The sequence below is a fragment of the Tachysurus fulvidraco genome, chromosome 9, assembly GCF_022655615.1.
Source record: "Tachysurus fulvidraco isolate hzauxx_2018 chromosome 9, HZAU_PFXX_2.0, whole genome shotgun sequence".
NCBI classification, from domain to species: Eukaryota; Metazoa; Chordata; class Actinopteri; order Siluriformes; family Bagridae; genus Tachysurus; species Tachysurus fulvidraco.
Genome location: NC_062526.1, coordinates 5,535,051 through 5,553,461, shown reverse-complemented (window position 1 = coordinate 5,553,461; position 18,411 = coordinate 5,535,051). Strand labels below are relative to the sequence as shown.

The following is an 18,411-nucleotide window of genomic DNA, read 5'->3' as shown; positions in this document are numbered from 1 at the left end:
GCTTGCTCAGGGTGTACTGCTCCATATTGATAGCACTTTATCGGTCCCAAGTGATTCTTGTAATCCTTTCAGTGTTCTGGATGTGTGTCTTTCAGAAAGAAAAAAAAGCCTAAACCGAGAGGATTCCATTCAGCACACCCCGCCTTCTCTCATCCTATAATGGGCATGTGGTGAGTGTTATGCTTCATGTTTGTACTTCATGTCTGAGGCTGATAATGGCAGCAGAAATGAATCTGTGGGATTATAGCACTGCTGATTTCGGAGACAATGTTTTAACAGTTGCCCCGGCAGGGGGGCTATTTATTATCCCACCCCTCATTTTATCCTGGTCAAATCACACAAAACCAGAGGGGAGTGGCCTCATTTTGACAATTATCACATGAATGAGCTGTGTGTGTGTGTGTGTGTGTGTGTGTGTGTGTGTGTGTGTGTGTGTGTGTGTGTGTGTGTGTGTGTGTGTGTGTGTTTGTTTGTGTGTGTGTGTGTTCCATATTCATACACCTGATTTTAGCCTAATTTCTTCTCGAGGTCCAAAATTTAAAAAAACTATCTATCACTTGCAGACCATTTAAAGCCAAAACAATATTTATATGCGTTTTTCTATTTTTGTTTTCCTCTTTATTTTCTTCCATGCCTGCTCTCGCTCTCTCTCTCTCTCTCTCTCTCTCTCTCTCTCTCTCTCTCTCTCTCTCTCTCTCTCTCTCTCTCTCTCTCTCTGTGCAAATTTCACCCCCTTTAAAACGATCTTGTTACACAACAAAAGGCATTTAATGCAAAGAAATATTTGGTTTGGACGTTTAAACACCACTCCGACCGCAGAACTTTAAACAAAAGCCATAAGTATCTGAATTTGTCTTCCTCTTGTTGCTTTAAGAAGTCAAATAAATCCACATGTTATTGCTGAAATGGGACTCACACAGGATGTAAAGCTGGAACGTACAATGAATTCAATTCATTCCTGAGCTTGGCTCAGACGCCTGGAGGCACATTGTATAGAAGGGAAACGATCTCCCTGGCCAAGAGGCAAGGAAACAGAGTGAACCTCAAATTAAATTTTACACAGAGTGCTAAATCTAAACCTTCATCCTCCAAAAGAAATATTGATACTTTTTTGTAGAAAAAGTCAGGATAATTCAGTCCTTCTTCTTCTTGTTTTTTTTTTTTTTTGTTTTGCATGATGATAAAGTTACAAAACCCACAAGTTTCCCCTTCTGTAGAAAATAACTCTGAGATTCATGCAGAACTATTATTCATTTATTCAAATTATTTAAATATTCTTTTAAATGTCAGCAAGTTTTAAATAAACGTCAGGCAATGCTGAACACAATGCCCTTGTTAAGCAGCGATAGTGTTATAGGACTGACCTGTAGATGCCTGAATGCTGGCTGGAGCGCTCTTCTTCCTCCCTCGTTCAGCAGTCAGGGTGACGGTGTACAGCATGCCAGGGTTCAGGTTCTTTAGTATGTAGGTGCTGACACTGTCTGGAACTTCAAACTCAGCCCTGTGGCCATCAGCAGCCACGAGCACCAGCTTGTAGACATCAATCTTAGCTACAGGTCTCCTCCATATCAGCATCATTGTGTTTTCTGTGGCCTCGCTCACCTCCAGATCTTTAGGAGCATCGAGGTCTGACAAGAGGATGAGTTTCATTTAATTAACGTATACAGTAAAGACAGGTTTGGCACTGGAGCATCACGGTCATGTGGGACGAGGTGTGATATGAAGAATGTCAGAAAGCTGCAGTGAATCCTCACAGCTGGTGTCAGATTAGATGATGCAATAGTCATTGTGTTCCATATGTACTGTAGTTCACAATTGCACTTGTTCCTTCTGTAAATACTGTACTGTTTATCTTTCCACATAGTGAAGTTATGTATATAGTATCATTTACCTTCTAAAACAGATATGTGCTTATCCCTCCATCGATTAAACTAATAACTTGAACAAATACAGTCAAGTATATTCATTTATCCTTATCAGCTGACAGTTATAGGTAGAGATGGGAATATTTGGAACACTATACAACATATAGATAGTATATTTTATTCATTCATTCATTCATTCATTCATTTTCTACTGCTGATCCAAACTTCTCCGGTAACGGGGAGCCTGTGCCAGGCGTAAACTTACTTTCATCTCAGGCGTCATCGGGCATCAAGGCAAGATACACCCTGGACGGAGTGTTAACTCATCGCAGGGCACACAAACACACACTCTCATTCACTCACACTCTACAGACAATTTTCCAGAGATGCCAATCAACCTACCATGCATGTCTTTGGACCGGGGGAGGAAACCGGAGTACCCGGAGGAAACCCCGAGGCACGGGGAGAACATGCAAACTCCACACACACAAGGCGGAGGCGGGAATAGAACCCCCAACCCTGGAGGTGTGAGGCGAGCGTGCTAACCACTAAGCCACCGTGCCCTCCGTCTTTATTTTATTTCTATTTTATTTTATCAGTTTCACAGCTTGCTTTTACTTAATCCTTTATTAATGGAGGGAATGCCAAGTCATCTTACTTGTAAGAAAAATATTAACATATTCTCTTTCTTTATTCTATATTTCTGATATAGTACAGGAACATCTCACCAGTCACAGCATTAGTGGTGCTAGGAGCACTTTCCTTCTCATCTTTGATCGCGGTCACTCCCATTCCGTACTCAGTCCCAGGCCTGAGACCTAAAAAAATGCAGAACTGATAATTAAATACAGTCACTAAAAACTATTTCTTCAGAGCGAACAGGAAAACCTCTGAGGGTCAAAAAACACTAATCCAAAGTTTCTCGATTTTCACTACCCATCTTGTCCATTACTCTTCAATAGTCTATTTTCTAAATAATTGCATTTGGTCATTTGCAATTTCACTCTTTCCAGCAGCCACATTGAAAAGGCTCTCACTTTGGTCTAAAAGCAGAATTTACGTCTTCCAAGAGCCACTTGAAAATGATAAAAGGCCCCGGCCCAAATTTCTGTATTTTTCCTTCTCATTGATTCCATTGGCCCGTATAAAGGTCAATACTCAAGAGGCTTTCAGCATGAAATTACACCTAAAACAGAGGAATCACTTATTACCAATAAAAATCGCAAGCGTGACGGCAATTACAGATAATAACCGTGTAAAAGAGATGAGTTGCTAGTGAAGTGTGTGTGTGTGTGTGTGTGTGTGTGTGTGTAGAGCATGCTCAGTTTTTAAAATAGACTCACTGCTTTATGTAGGACACAGACCACCCAAGGACAATAGAGCCGACCAGACAAAGAATCTATTACACATTTTGAATTTCTACACATTCTCCTCATCCCGACTAATCCCTGTGCGCGGTAACACATGGCCTTACAGAATGACACTGCCTCAAAGTAGTGTGTGTAACGAGTAACTAAAGTAATGACATGGAAAACATTTCCCATGTATAATTTTCTAACCCAAACACATCCTATTACTGTTTATTTTTTGCACATTTTAATACGACTGTATGTACATTTGGAAACTAGAAAACTAGAATTGTTTTAGAAAACAAATAAGTTATTTATATTAATTTACAGAAATTCATCGAAGCGTTTGATTTTTTTTTACACTACACAAATAATCCGATCTGCTCTAACCGTTACCTGAAATCTTGGCTTGAGTGGTATCCTGTCTGCCTGTAGGAAAGGTCAGCTCTCCGTGTTCCCCTCCTGACAGTGGTCCGTATTTGATGCGGTAGCTGGGAACATTGGCCTGGCTGTTTTTCCACTCCAACGTGATGCTCTCGTCTGTCTGATCTATGGCCTTCAGGTCCGTAGGTGCATCTAGATCTATTTACATCATGTTACATATTATTTCTCCAGCAACTACCTATGGGTGTTGCGGCTCCAAAGTCAAGGTTCGTTTGCCTTTATTAGTATTTAGTCATTAGCATCGTCATTTTTTATATAAATTAGCTCATATGGGAAATAAAAGGACGTTCTTACCTGTGGTGAAGGTCTCATAGACAGGCACGCTGGTCATTTCGCCTCGGCGTGCCATGAGAGACACACTGTACTCTGTGTCTGGGTAGAGTTCAGACAGGTGGTACTGGGTGTCGACTGATGACAGTTCCAGTGAGTGGCTGTCTGAGGAGCCAGTGATAGGGCCATAGGACACAGAGATGCCATCCACCTGAGCTATGGGCTGGAACCAGGTGATCAGAGCAGTAGTGTCTGTTACATCCCGGACATCCACCTGGCTAGGAGCGTCGATCTCTGAGACAGAACAGAAGCAAGAATTTGCTACATCTACTACTACAATCTTCTACTTTGCCATTGTATGCATTGAGAATGTCATATGACATAATCGAATTTAATATATGTTATTTTTAAACAGTAGAATGTATTCCTATAAAACGAAGTGAGACTTCTGGGAGTGCTTGTCACATGAGGAACTATCAAAATATCACTTTTTTTCTCATAAAAAATAGATAAAACAGAAATTTAGTTTATCAGCTTGGCACTTTAAGCAAAACTCTCATCCTCTTGAGGGAGTAACACTTCTCAAGCAGTTTGAATAGAAGGATGTAGAACCTTTCTTTCAGAAATCAGCGCTTCCTCTCTGGGAAGTTCCTTATTGGCACATATCTCTGAAATCGAGTGAGAGGCACACTGGGAGATTTGTTCAGCTGGTATCATATGAGCACACAGTAGCCTTCATTATTATAGCCTATGAATAGAGCCTACTGTTATAATTTAATTAATTGTGTTCCTGCAAGCTCTTTACTTGGTTTTTTTTTTAGGTCTTTGAGGCATTTTCCTGAAATCGTATCCTGTAATAATAAGCTATGAATGATTTACTGTTTGGTCGCAGTGACATTAAAAGGGATCACCTCAGGAGAAGCATAACATTTTACAGGCTCAGCACAAAACACGAGAAGCAAATGGATGGTATTTTAAAATATCACAAAAGCTAAAGCTTTTCCATAAAGATTTAGGGCAGATTTTGTGCCAGACAACAGTTTGGATTTACGGGAAATTTATATGATGGCATAAATACTAAGAATAGACTATCCCTGGGACACTGAGCTTGAAGCAGGAATACACACTGGCTGTGTTGCTAGTCTGTCTCAGGTCAGCATAGACCCGTCCTTATTTACATGTATTCACACATCTTACCATAGCCAATTTAATTACAATGCAAGTTTTTGGGATGTAGTAGGAAACCAGAAGCCAAGGCATTGTTACCTGCACCAACTGGTTCATTCATTCAATTCATTCATTTTCTGCCGCTTATCCAAACTACCTCGGGTCACGGGGAGCCTGTGCCTATCTCAGGTGTCATCGGGCATCAAGGCAGGATACACCCTGGACAGAGTGCCAACCCATCGCAGGGCACACACACTCTCATTCACTCACACACTCACACACTACGGACAATTTTCCAGAGACGCCAATCAACCTACCATGCATGTCTTTGGACCAGGGGAGGAAACCGGAGTACCTGGAGGAAACCCCCGAGGCACGGGGAGAACATGCAAACTCCACACACACACAAGGCGGAGACAGGAATCAAACCCCCAACCCTGGAGGTGTGAGGCGAACGTGCTAACCACTAAGCCACCGTGCCTCCCAACTGGTTACTGAATTAAAAATTCTGAAAGAAAACATTTGGAAACCAAATCAAAAAGAAATGAGTTAAAACATGTACTAAGAGAGCTGCTTACTTGTAACCACATTCTTGCTTGCTGGAGGTCCACGAGTCTTGTTCTTTAACACCTCAAGTTTAACTTCATACTCCTGGCCAGGGCCCAGGCCAGATTGTTCAAAGGTAGTCTCAGGTGGAGACAACGAATTCAAAATCTCCCCATTCTCCTCTTTCTGGAATTTAACAACACCATATATTCAATGTACAATAACACATAATACTTAGGATTTCATGCTGTCAACTTGTCAAATGAATAATGAAGACAATATTTACTGTTGTTGATTTATGTAGTTCAGAATTTCTATGTGGATCATACAAAACATTTACCGAAGGCAGTATAGTGCGCCATTGTGTTACTGTATACAAAATCTTTGTTCTATTTATGTGCGTGTGCAACACAAAAAAACCCACAAACGGTACCATGGATATGACTCCAGGCTTTGTGGACTCAACAGTCCCATGAAATACACAGAAATTAGAGAGATCTTGGAAAGTAAACACTTGGGACTTTCAATCGAATCCACTTGGATGTGAGTGCTCCACTTCAAAGTGAAGGGTTTGTTTGGCATGGACTGCCTCAAACTTGATGTATGAATAAAGCTGCCAATTCTGAAAGAATAGAGTATAGGAAGACATGGTTTGCATGTCCTTTTTTTTTTTGGAGTCTTCCTAAGCCCTTGAAAAAGAAAAGCATTGTAAAAACAGTACAGTCCTGTTGCACATGGTCACCAGAGTTGCTGCCAGAAGCTTCTTAGAAGGTTTTGTGGAACAAAACCCTAGACTTTCAGACAGCAGTCTTTGAATATTGGCACCAAACTGACTACTTTCCACAGGATACTCATACAGTTTCTCATCTTGAGCAATTACTGGCTGGGTGCTTAATAAATGTGGTGTTCCTACCACAGCTTTCAGAGAAATGCCACCATAACCATCCTCATGCTGACAAGGCTTGTGGCGTGCAATAAGAAGCAGTATACTCACTGTATTTCTGAAGATGAGGTTCCAACCATCAAACTTGACATTAAGAGGATCCCACTGAACTTCCACCGATGTCTCTCTCACGGCTTTAAACTTAAGACCTTCGGGTTCCGGAAGATCTAATGATGTGGTCAAAGTCATAGGGCAAATGTTACATTTCTTACCATTGTCTAAAACTGTATGAAAAAATATTTGAAAGCTTCTGATGACCAATAACTGATGACTCACGTGTTGCCACTCTGGCACTCACAGGAATGCTCATCTTGTTATTTAGGACAGCATAGACACTGATTAAATATTCTACACCAGGCTCCAACTCCTTAATAGTAGCAGACCTTTTTTCACCAGGTACTCGCATATCTAACTCTAAACCACCAGGAGCAGTAGGCATGTAGGTGATTAGGTACTCTGTCACCTCTACTTCATTGACCCAGGTCAAATCCACGGTCTCTGGGGTGACTTCAGTGACAACCAGGTCCCTTGGTGGGGTGACTGTTGATGGAGAGGACATAAAGGCATGTTTAAGGACTAAGCATTCAATGTGAGGTCATACTTGTTAAAAATAAAAGCATAAACTGACTTACTTTCAGAGCAGTCTTCCCCAGTGAATCCCAAAATACAGACGCACATGCCATTCAAGCAGTGGCCGTTGTCATTGCAGTTTCCTGGGCAGGTCATCTCTGAGCAGTCGATACCAGTGTAACCCACATAGCAGACACACTGTCCATTGTCACAATATCCACGATCCAGGCAGTTGTTGGGACATGTTTTTTCACTGCAGTCCTCCCCAGTAAATCCTTCACTGCAGACACACTGGCCATTCACACAGTGTCCTTGGTTGTGACAGTTGTTAAGACACGTCAACTCATTGCAGTCTTCCCCAGTAAATCCTTCTTTGCAAACACACTGGCCATTCACACAGTGTCCACGATTGTGACAGTTGTTAAGACATGTCAACTCACTGCAGTCTTCCCCAGTAAATCCTTCTTTGCAAACACACTGGCCATTCAAACAGTGTCCACGATTGTGACAGTTGTTAAGACACGTCAACTCACTGCAGTCCTTCCCAGTAAATCCTTCTTTGCACACACACTGGCCATTCAAACAGTGTCCACGATTGTGACAGTTGTTAAGACACATCAACTCACCGCAGTCTTCCCCAGTAAATCCTTCTTTGCACACACACTCACCATTCACACAGTGTCCACGATTGTGACAGTTGTTAAGACACGTCAACTCGCCACAGTCTTCCCCAGTAAATCCTTCTTTGCACACACACTGGCCATTCACACAGTGTCCACGATTGTGACAGTTGTTAAGACACGTCAACTCACCGCAGTCTTCCCCAGTAAATCCTTCTTTGCACACACACTCGCCATTCACACAGTGTCCACGATTGTGACAGTTGTTAAGACACGTCAACTCACCGCAGTCTTCCCCAGTAAATCCTTCTTTGCAAACACACTGGCCATTCACACAGTGTCCACGATTGTGACAGTTGTTAAGACACGTCAACTCACCGCAGTCTTCCCCAGTAAATCCTTCTTTGCACACACACTGACCATTCACACAGTGTCCATGATTGTGACAGTTGTTAAGACATGTCAACTCACTGCAGTCCTCCCCAGTAAATCCTTCTTTGCACACACACTGACCATTCACACAGTGTCCTCGGTCGTGACAGTTGTTAAGGCATGTCAACTCACTGCAGTCTTCACCTGTGAAGCCAATTTGACAGATGCATTCACCATCCACACATACACCATGGTCATGACAGTCATTGGGGCATGTTTTGATGCTACAGTCCTCTCCTGCAAAGCCTTGCTTACAAATGCACTTTCCATCAATACAGCGTCCGTGGTTATGACAATCATTGGGACAGGAGAGCTCAGAACAATCATCACCTTGGTATCCAGGAGCACATATACATTCCCCATTTACACATTTACCCCTGTCATTGCAATTATCAGGGCAGGAGAGGATGCTACAATCCTCACCTTGGAAGCCAGGATCACATATACATCTCCCATTGAAGCAGTGGCCTCTCTTGTTGCAGTCATTTGGACATGTAAGCTTGGAGCAGTCTTCTCCACTATAGCCGAAATTGCAGACACACTGACCATTAACACAGATGCCTTTATTGTTACAGTTATCTGGGCAGGTGACCTCACCACAGTCCTCCCCAGCAAAGCCCTCATCACAGTAGCAGGTCCCATTGATGCAACGACCACGGTCATAGCAGTCATTAGGACAAATAAGCTCTGAACAGTCAAAGCCGGTCCATGGCTCATTGCACAAGCATTCGCTATCCACACAGCGTCCTCTACCCAGGCAATTGTTTAAGCAATTGGTCATGGAGCAGTCCTCACCCATGTAACCTTCTGCACATATGCAAGCTCCATCAATGCACTGGCCAAATTCACCACAATCCACAGGGCACAGCTCAATTCCACAGTCCTCGCCACCAAAACCCTCAAAACAGACGCACTTCCCATCCACACAGCGGCCTTGATCTTGGCAGAAATTCGGGCAATCTGTCTCAGAGCAGTTGGGCCCTTTCCAGCCAGGCTCACAAAGACAGCTACAGGTTTCAATACTGTAGTTGCCACGACCACTGCAATATGGCTTGGTAGAGACTTCACCTATGAAACACAGGGCAATCCTAAGGTTATAAAAACACAACCATCTACTGTAAAAAAAAAGAAAATAAAAAAAAGAATGCATTTGCATAAGATTATCAACATAAACCACTGACAAGAGAATTTATAATGTGAAGAGTGCCAGAGGATTCTAATCTAATCATACTCACCTGTAACTTGAGCTCCACAGCAGCCGGCCCCACTGGTACACTGCTCCCTCAGACTAGACACTTCAGCCTCCAACATCTCTAGTCTGTTTATCAGATCTTTAATGTCTGGCATCTGGTTATCACACCCACAAGCCTGCTTGGGTATATTAATTCTGTGTGTGAAGACTATCTGGTTTTCTCCATCCACAGTGTGCTCGATGTGCTGTTCAGACGGGACAGACTTGGGCTTCATTTCTGATCCTCCAGGTGAATCCAGGTCCACAGAACACAAGGATCCGGTTGGGACATTGATGTTGTATACATGGTTGAAGACCACTGGTTGGTCTGGATTAGGTAGGGTCATGTTCTCAGATTTGGGTGGTGTTAGTGACTCTCTTCTGTGCCTGATCATTTTCCTCAGCAGGCCAGCCATGGAGAGATCCAAAAGAATGGCCGTAGTGACGTAGGCCAGAAGCAGGCCTCGCATCCCCATGATGACACACTCACTCTGATGCTTGATTCCGTCAGTAGTAGTGTAGAAGAAGGTACTTTTCTCTTTTGAATGGAACTTTAGAACTGGAAATTAAAGACAGAAACTAGGAAATGTCATTTATTTTGTTCTACATTCTGTATGGGTCTAGACATGGATATAGTAAAAGTTACTTGCAAAGATTTTGATACTTTAACATTATTTGCCTTTGCAGTTTGTACCCAACAAATTCAAAAGAGTCCATTTGGGACAATACAAGGACAAGGCATCCCAGCAAAAATAGTTAATCTTAGACAATTAGGCTATCTGTTAAAAGCCAACTCAATACATTATCTGGTTGCTATAACCCATATTAGTGACATGGTTCATATGGCAGGGGACACAGATTCTCAGCTGCCAACCTTAAGCTTTCCCTCTTCTGCATTTCCCTCAGGAATTACTTTGGCAATTAAAAATGGAACAGGAATGCTTAACCTTGTATTTCATTACCCAATCCTTGACAGTGTTTCCTCTGACACTCTTCTGTAATCACATAGCAGGCAACACCTGCACCTAAGCATCTAGTCTCCTTTCCTGGATTGGCTTTCCATAATCCAAGATGACAGATTAATACTGGTATGAAGGATACATCTGCAGTACCCCTAATATCATGGCTGGTCAGGGTTCACGCTACTCTCAAATATCAGCATTTTTCAACTGCTCTCCTGACAAGAATACAACCTAACTAGAACTATAATTCTTTTTTTTGTCAAAATAAAAAAATCAAAGATAAATATTATCTTTCCAGGCTCGGGAGACATAGCTGTTTTATGTGCGATGGTCTGTTGGAAAATGATTTGATATGAATTGGACACAGGTGTGTATTTTTCATGTTTCTACTTTTAAACCTGAATTTCCATAATATATCTGGACATGCTCCTCACAAGCTATCCAATGCTTTTTTTGAACACTTTATTAGCTCTTTTTATGAAAAGTATAATAGACTAATTTAGCATGGTTTTAACCACCTAGTAAAATGGTTAATGCTATGTTAATGTTGCCAAACCGCCAAAACTTTTGGTTTTAGCATGAAACTAACTTCCAATTTTAAAGCACTCCTAAAACCTGCCATATTTTTAGAACCGATATGTTTATCGTATGTATTTTTTATTCCTTGCAATCCAACCAGATTTGAAATTCATATCAAATTTGTACAAACTCTCAATAATAAAGATTATATACTTTTTATAGATTCGCATAATCAGAAACCTTCCCTGTGGCATGTGTCCTTCAACTACAAGCGTAGACGAGTGACAGCCTGTTCTATTCACAGCGTGTGAAGTCAGCCGCAGGTAATATGGTCAAAGAGGCAGTGCTTTCACCAGAGAGCTGTCTTGACATGTGATTAGCAGGAATGAGAGGGATCCCACAGCTGCACCACACATCCCTGATTAGACAGACAAGGATGACTGCCTCTGTGATAGAGCGCTAAAGAATCCTGATGATGGATATTCCTCGGACTCTTAAGGATGTCAGGCACAACCCCCACCACCTGGTCCTGTTCTACACCTTACTCTATGGGTTAAATCAATAAAATAGCCAGAACATTGCTTTGTGTCACTACCAGGGTTTTGATTCTTGAATAATAACCTTTTCCACAAGAATTTAAAGAAGAACAAACCCAAATATACTTTTTGTGACTGCGTTTACCATTTCCGACCAGAATCTTTTGTCGAAGCTGCTATATTGACAGACGAATACCACAAAGTACAAAGGTAGCAGATCGTTTTGGAAAAATAAAGCAAAAGCCATTCATCTGTGCCAGAAAGGAATTAATAATCCTACGGAAAGTATTTTAGCGGTCATGAATGAAAACCAATATTTGTAGCAGTACTAGTGTTTTATTTTACTTTCCAGTGCTGGGAAACTGACAAAGAAATCCTTCCTGTTTTCAGGACAAAACCATGTCTAGGACATACTTAGGCACACACAGTTAGCACGGTATATTTATATTAGCACATTATATCAGTATCAGTGTTGTGTTGCTTCTTTATTGTTATGACAGCAACTGGAAAAGGAAAGAGTACCTCACACAGAGACTGAATAAAAACTTTAATACATCGTTAAGCTTAGAAATAAAAGTTAATTAGATCTAAGCTCCACTGGCCACATTCTGCTGTAATAAAAAAAGATTATTTGCTTAACTTGCAGTTCATTGGGTTCATAAAAGGAAGCTTGTTTTATAGTAAATAAGGTGATAAATTGTACTCGGGGAGCATCATAATATATTAATAATTAAGACTTATGCCAAAGGTTTACTATTTCATCAGGTAGTTACTAGCTTTCACCATTAGGGCATAAAGAATGGAGCAGAAAAGTTTATATTGGCTTTGCTAAATACAAGATTAAAGAGTTATTGTGTGGATAAAATAAAATCACTCTCACTGGCATCAGTGTCTCAATAGCTATTATAAAATAGATTGGAATTACTCAAACAGTTCGTGAAATGGCCAGATGGAAAAGGTCTCATGCATAAATTATCTGATGGGAAATGAAAGTCTGGCGTATGTAATTTGGGCTTAGTCAATGCACCTTGTCTGGGCTTTTTTTTTTTTTTTTTTGCTTTCTCCCTGGGCTTTTTAATGCACTACAGCACCAATGCTCATTTCATAACTCTATACTTTACGATCTGTAAAAATTGCTGCATTTTAGTGTCATGTATTAAACAGAGCATTAAAGAGATAAGCTTTCTCAAATGAATGTTGATTCAGCTTCCCATACACTAGTTTTAGCTGCTAGGTTTATATAAATACGCTGTTTCTAATACACAGGAACTTGTACAGTAGACACAGTATCATTGCTATGAGATGTTTCTTTAAAGGGTGTTTATTATGGCTAAAAGGAAGGAGTTTCCAGTGTCAGCACTAACACTCAGAGGTATAACTGTAACGTTTAATTTTTTCTGATTATAGGTGTGTTTTTTGTCTTATTGACCTTCAGTGAGGGATTAAAGACAGGCAAATGAGTGAATGGCTCTTTATAGCTGTTATAATGTACTGTAAGTGGTATCAGGAATAAATGTGTTTTACAGATTTTCCATAACATTAAATATAACTATAACTATACATAAATAAAAAGTTGAATGTACCGTCCTTTAATGTATACAAATAGGCAAATTTTAGATGAATAAAATGAATAAAACATTACAGTATATGCTGTTATTGGAAAATTATACCACCCCGTTGTTGATTATTTTCTTCTAATGACAGAGTCACCCTGTCTTTACATTTATATACATATGTAAAGAGCTGATTTTATTTCAAGCATTTCTATGCAGCTGGAATGAAATTATTTTGTAAATGCGCTTTCCCTCAGTGATTGCTTTTCTGGAGCCTGTCTTACAGAAAGTGACCTGTTTTGTGCAGCACAGTTTTCTAATTTGTTCTGGGAGGCTGATGATTGATGATAAGGCTTTCCACTCTTGAAGTAATTACATACCTCAGGTGAGAACTTGTGGCTACTGAAATACTGATGTACTGCACTACAACTCAATCGTATAAGTACTTATACAAAACAGTAAAGTGGAATCGCCAATGCACAGATGCTTAGCACAAAACAATCTGATTTTAGATGTAAATTATGTTATTCATTCTTGATAATTACAAAAATAACCCATTGTAGCCACAGCAACACTGCATTTATTGTGACAGATCATCCTACTGTATAAAATTCCGTAGCTGTTCGGTTATGTGGAACATCACGCTGTGTTACAGCAAAGCGTCACAACACTTTGTGTATGAAATCGTCAAGCTCACTCGGTTTTGTAGGTCAGCCGTGATAGAACATCTCTTCTCTTAATGTGGGTCACAGGCAATGCTGAATGAACTGGTAATGTCTGGAGATTTTAGTCACCTTGAGAGATACAGATTGATACAGATTCACTGACTCTGACTGTAAAAGCTAAAAGAAGTCAAGGCTACAGAAATGTTTCCCCCAAAGCGGGTGTGTATGACATAGACACTACCACAGGGAACGTAAAATGAACGAGTTTCTGAAGGTCAAGTTTAAGCACAGGGACTGCAAAGTCGAACTTGGTGACAATACTGAAACTGGACAAATCATAATGAAATGGTCTTTGAGATATGAGAAACCTACTTATCTGTCTCAAGAAAACCAGTTTTTATTGATCTGCCAAACTGGAAGGTCACAACCATAGACAGAGTGCTGCTGAGGATAGCACTATGATTGCGCCTCCTAATCATCAAACAAAGAGATGGATTTCCAGGCTAGCTCATAAGGCTGTCTGCCTGTGTGTGTGTTTGGATCGATGGCCCAGCGAGCAGCGCTTGCTCATATTATCGGCTCATAAATGGATTTTCAAGTTGTCACTCACCTGAGAAATGAACATGGACTTCCTAGACGAGGGTTCTTTCCATTTTTTTTTTTTTTTTTTTTGCTTTCCATTTTTTTTTTCCTTTTCCTTTATTCGTACTTTTTCACTTATTCTTGTACCGTCTGGCTGGTAGTCTTTTCTTTCTTTGTATATTACTTGAATATTTTCTTTGCTGTGTCAATATGGAGCATATTAAAATGAAATATATATTGTCTTTAAGAAAGAAATACAGAAAGGAATAAGAGAGTGCTGAGATATTGTTGGTTTTCTGAGCCTTAGCTGATGGGTTGCAACAGTTCACTGGCTCCAAATAAGTCTTTTCAGAGCCTGTGCCAATTCTTTCTTGGCTCTTTATTTTTATTCGGCTCAATGTTCTAGAGAAAAAGCACTCATTTAAACATTGTCAGGAGTCCAGAGGCCAGATTGAAGCAAATGAATATCTTGGGTGATGATAGTCATGCATAAGCGCATGCACACACAGAACCCCCCAAATACAGAAGCTTTCAGAGCTTTTAAATGACAAATCAAAGTTATGAAAATTAAATGAATGATGGTTCTGTGGATTGACGTGTTTAACAGGTAATCTAATTTAGAACAATGTACAAACATTACACTATTTTCATACACTGAAAATTCAGATAATTCTTTGGAGGTTAAAGTATATTTTCCATCTTCTCAGTAACTGAAAGGCTGATTTTCATGCCAGCCAAGCCCCATTTATAGAGCTTTAATGATGCTGAAGACTCAGATGGCATCGATAAGCAGGTTGGTGTGTGTGTTTGTGTGCGATAATGGTGTGGGTGTGAAGTGTGGAGAACGAGCTGGGTTCACACTGCTTCAAGGGTTGTAGAAGTTTGTTGATATGACACCGTTGGGGGTTGAGTGACATTGTGAAAGAAATGGAAAGTTTGACTTAGGACTTAGAAAGTTAAGAAGGCTGAATAATAGCTTTGCTAAAAGGAAGGCAGTCGAAGTGAATCCAGATGCCCTGACGTCTGGATCTGATGGCGTTTCAACATCAGCACAAACGATCTGACTGACGCCAAAGACTCTGCTTTATCGTTCTGTCTAGTCATCTAACAAACATTCTGACAAGCTGGACATTAAAACATGTTGCAGTCTATGGTCTGTCAACATGCAGTGAAACGAACTGGAAACAAGCAGCATATCAACTTTAACCTTAATGATGAAACAGATACAATTGACACTAACCATGACCCTGGAATTGAGGTTAACCTTTCCTGACCCGAGACCCATGTGCACCTTGAATTCATCCCATATGGTATAATTAGAGAGGAACATTTGTTACACAGAGTCTGGTTTTACCTTAAAAGCTCTGTTGACCTGACGTTTATTTGCCTGACCCCTGGAGCAGCCAGAATAGCAGTCCTCAGATGTTCTGTTTACAACACAATATTACTATTCCCCTCTATATTCAGAAAACTCTTAACAGAGCAGCCTTTATAATCCCTGTTCCCAAATCCCGTTGCTTTCGTTAACAACTCATAGCATCAAAAAAAACTCTCTCTAATTTGATTGACAAAGGCTCTGTTAGTTAGGGTCTGTATTCGAGAGTGATGAATACCACAAGGTAAGCAAACGATCTTGACTGGATGACTGCGAGAGGATCAGGTTACTCTGGAAGGTGAAGTCAAATTTCTTCTGAAAGCTTGAGTATAGAGTATTTGTCAATAAGCTTTTATATGTTTTTGTGAGGGGGCACGGTGGCTTAGTGGTTAGCACGTTCGCCTCACACCTCCAGGGTTGGGGGTTCGATTCCCGCCTCCACCTTGTGTGTGTGGAGTTTGCATGTTCTCCCCGTGCCTGGGGGGTTTCCTCCGGGTACTCCGGTTTCCTCCCCCGGTCCTAAGACATGCATGGTTGGATGATTGGCATCTCTGGAAAATTGCCCATAGTGTGTGTGTTAATGAGAGTGTGTGTGTGACCTGTGATGTGTTGGCACTCCGTCCAGGGTGTATCCTGCCTTGATGCCCCAAGGCACAGGCTCCCCATGACACGAGAACTTCGGAAAAGCGGTAGAAAATGAACGAATGAATGTGTGTATACTGTACACAATTAAATTTTATGGGTCATAGTCATAGCTGAGTTAAGCATGCTTAGTGTGTAATACTAAAACAGTGCAAAATATTCCAGTGCTTTTTTTTACTAGCGTCAAGTCAAGAGTCAAGATGCTTTATTGTCATTGTGTCCCTATATAGCTGATTCAGGTGAATTCCATGTTGAAAAAATTCAATTGAATTTTCAGGGCCTGCACTAGGATACAAGGTTTCTATTAGATGTTTATTTCTGTGCTTGCCATCTTCTCATTCCCTTATCATCATATTCACTTTAGTTCATGTTTAAATCTAGCTGCTATTGAGGAAACCCTTTCTCGAGCACTTTTATTCAAATAAAATCTTGGAGGGATCTTCGGAAGTGCAGCACTACACACAAATGAATGACATAATTGGATGACTTGTTTCCCCGCTTCTTCTAGACTTTTCTGGAATCATTTACGGATCTCAGACACGAACTCTGAATACAGCCCGGATTGCTAAAACATTACACAAACGTTAAAGTGAAGTAAATCTCTCTCTCTCTCTCTCTCTCTCTCTCTCTCTCTCTCTCTCTCTCTCTCTCTCTCTCTCTCGTGGATTCCTGCAGCACTTCAATCTTGCCAAAATGATGATTGAAGGAAGCTGCACTACTTTCTGCACGCGTCAGAAGTGAGGAATTTGCTGTTCAGCACTTACAGATAATGAAGGATTCGCTCTCAGTCTGAGACGTGTGGACAAACGCTTCACTAGTCACCATCCACAGCTGCGTCCGTTCATTTCAGACCTGGAGGAATTTCTCTGTCCTTGGTCCTGGTTCTGCTTCTTTGAGCTGCATGGCAGTAAAAGCCAATGCACACAAATCTGTCTACGGAGCAACACGTTCACTATGTTGAAAGTGTTGAGTTGACAAAACTTCTTGGAGGACTTTAAAATCTTAAAAGGAAAAGAGTGATGAGAAACACATGATCCTCTTCATATGAACATATTGCATTATGACAATTGTGGGGTTGTTCGAGGACATTATCTGTTTTGCCTGATATAATATGGTACTGGGAAATCCCAGAAGTCCGGGATGAACTTTACTACCACCACCCTGACAGAAAAACACCCGTTTTCCAGCAGCTGGAATGTTGGCTGTAGGGTGAGCACATCTGTTTTGCCTTCTGTTGCAAAGGCACAAAGATTAACACACTTTAAGGTAGAGAACTCTGTCCACTGGGGTCAATGAAAAGGAGGTCATGACTTCAAATCCCAGCACTGCCAGGCTGCCACTGCTGGGCCTCGAGTCAGACCCTTAACCCTTAACTGCTTATTTGGACAACACAAGATAAATGTCGCTCTGCTTAATACCATCTTCGAAATGTCATCCGTGTAGACGTAAACTCTGAGTGACAGGTCGACCTATACTCTAATTAATCTTTTGAAGACTATATTTCCAGACTAAACTTTTTGTCTTGGTCATGTAATGGTGCACATTCCTGTTCGAGGGATCACTGGCACTGACTCAGACATGTGTGCTCAGCAGAACAGACACTGGCAGTATAAAGAGCTCTGAGTCGACGGCTTTTCGCTAGACCTCTTGCATTAGCATCAGACAGACATTAAAACCATCTGGAGTTTTACTCATCAGAGTTAGAGGAAATCTTTGTTCATGGAATCTCATGAATCATTTAGAGCGTCTTTGTGGCTAATTTCAGAGGAAAAAAAGGGATTATTTATAGATTCATAGCCCATCTGACATGGACATGATTTAAGCAGTGATTTGTACAACAAGGCTTGGATACTATCGTGTGAAGTTTAGACTCAACAGTTTTTAGCAGAAAGTTCTCTGACTACTAAGAACTTTTGGTTCATTCTTGAAAAATGATTAGCTTAAGCACTCTAATAACTGTTAAGCAAACCGTCTTTACGCCAGATGTTGCTAGAACACTTCAGGAACCTTTGAACTCTTTGAAACTTTACATCATGTCTGTCTAAGAACCTGTTAAAAACTTTAGACTTTTTAATAAAATAATGGCACCATTGCAGATGTCTTGAATTGGAGACTGGAATTTGATGTGTTTGAAAAACAT

At 40.8% G+C, this 18,411-nt stretch overlaps 1 protein-coding gene across 5 annotated transcripts in view; it reads right to left on the bottom strand.

The window, feature by feature from the left end:
- tncb (tenascin Cb) overlaps positions 1–18,411 on the bottom strand; it is a 41,100-nt gene that overhangs the window by 19,746 nt on the left and 2,943 nt on the right. For 4 of the 5 annotated variants that reach the window (XM_047818678.1, XM_047818680.1, XM_047818676.1 and 1 more), the window contains exons 2-10: positions 9,442–9,996; positions 7,217–9,274; positions 6,861–7,124; positions 6,636–6,751; positions 5,674–5,827; positions 3,953–4,222; positions 3,611–3,796; positions 2,594–2,683; positions 1,365–1,628 (exon numbers count right to left, since the gene is read on the bottom strand). In XM_047818678.1, coding sequence (XP_047674634.1) covers positions 1,365–1,628; positions 2,594–2,683; positions 3,611–3,796; positions 3,953–4,222; positions 5,674–5,827; positions 6,636–6,751; positions 6,861–7,124; positions 7,217–9,274; positions 9,442–9,913 — 3,874 coding nt within the window. In that variant the 5' untranslated portion in view covers positions 9,914–9,996. Of the gene's footprint in view, positions 1–1,364; positions 1,629–2,593; positions 2,684–3,610; positions 3,797–3,952; positions 4,223–5,673; positions 5,828–6,635; positions 6,752–6,860; positions 7,125–7,216; positions 9,275–9,441; positions 10,017–18,411 lie in introns of all 5 variants that reach the window. The other variant, XM_047818677.1, reaches the window with a different exon arrangement.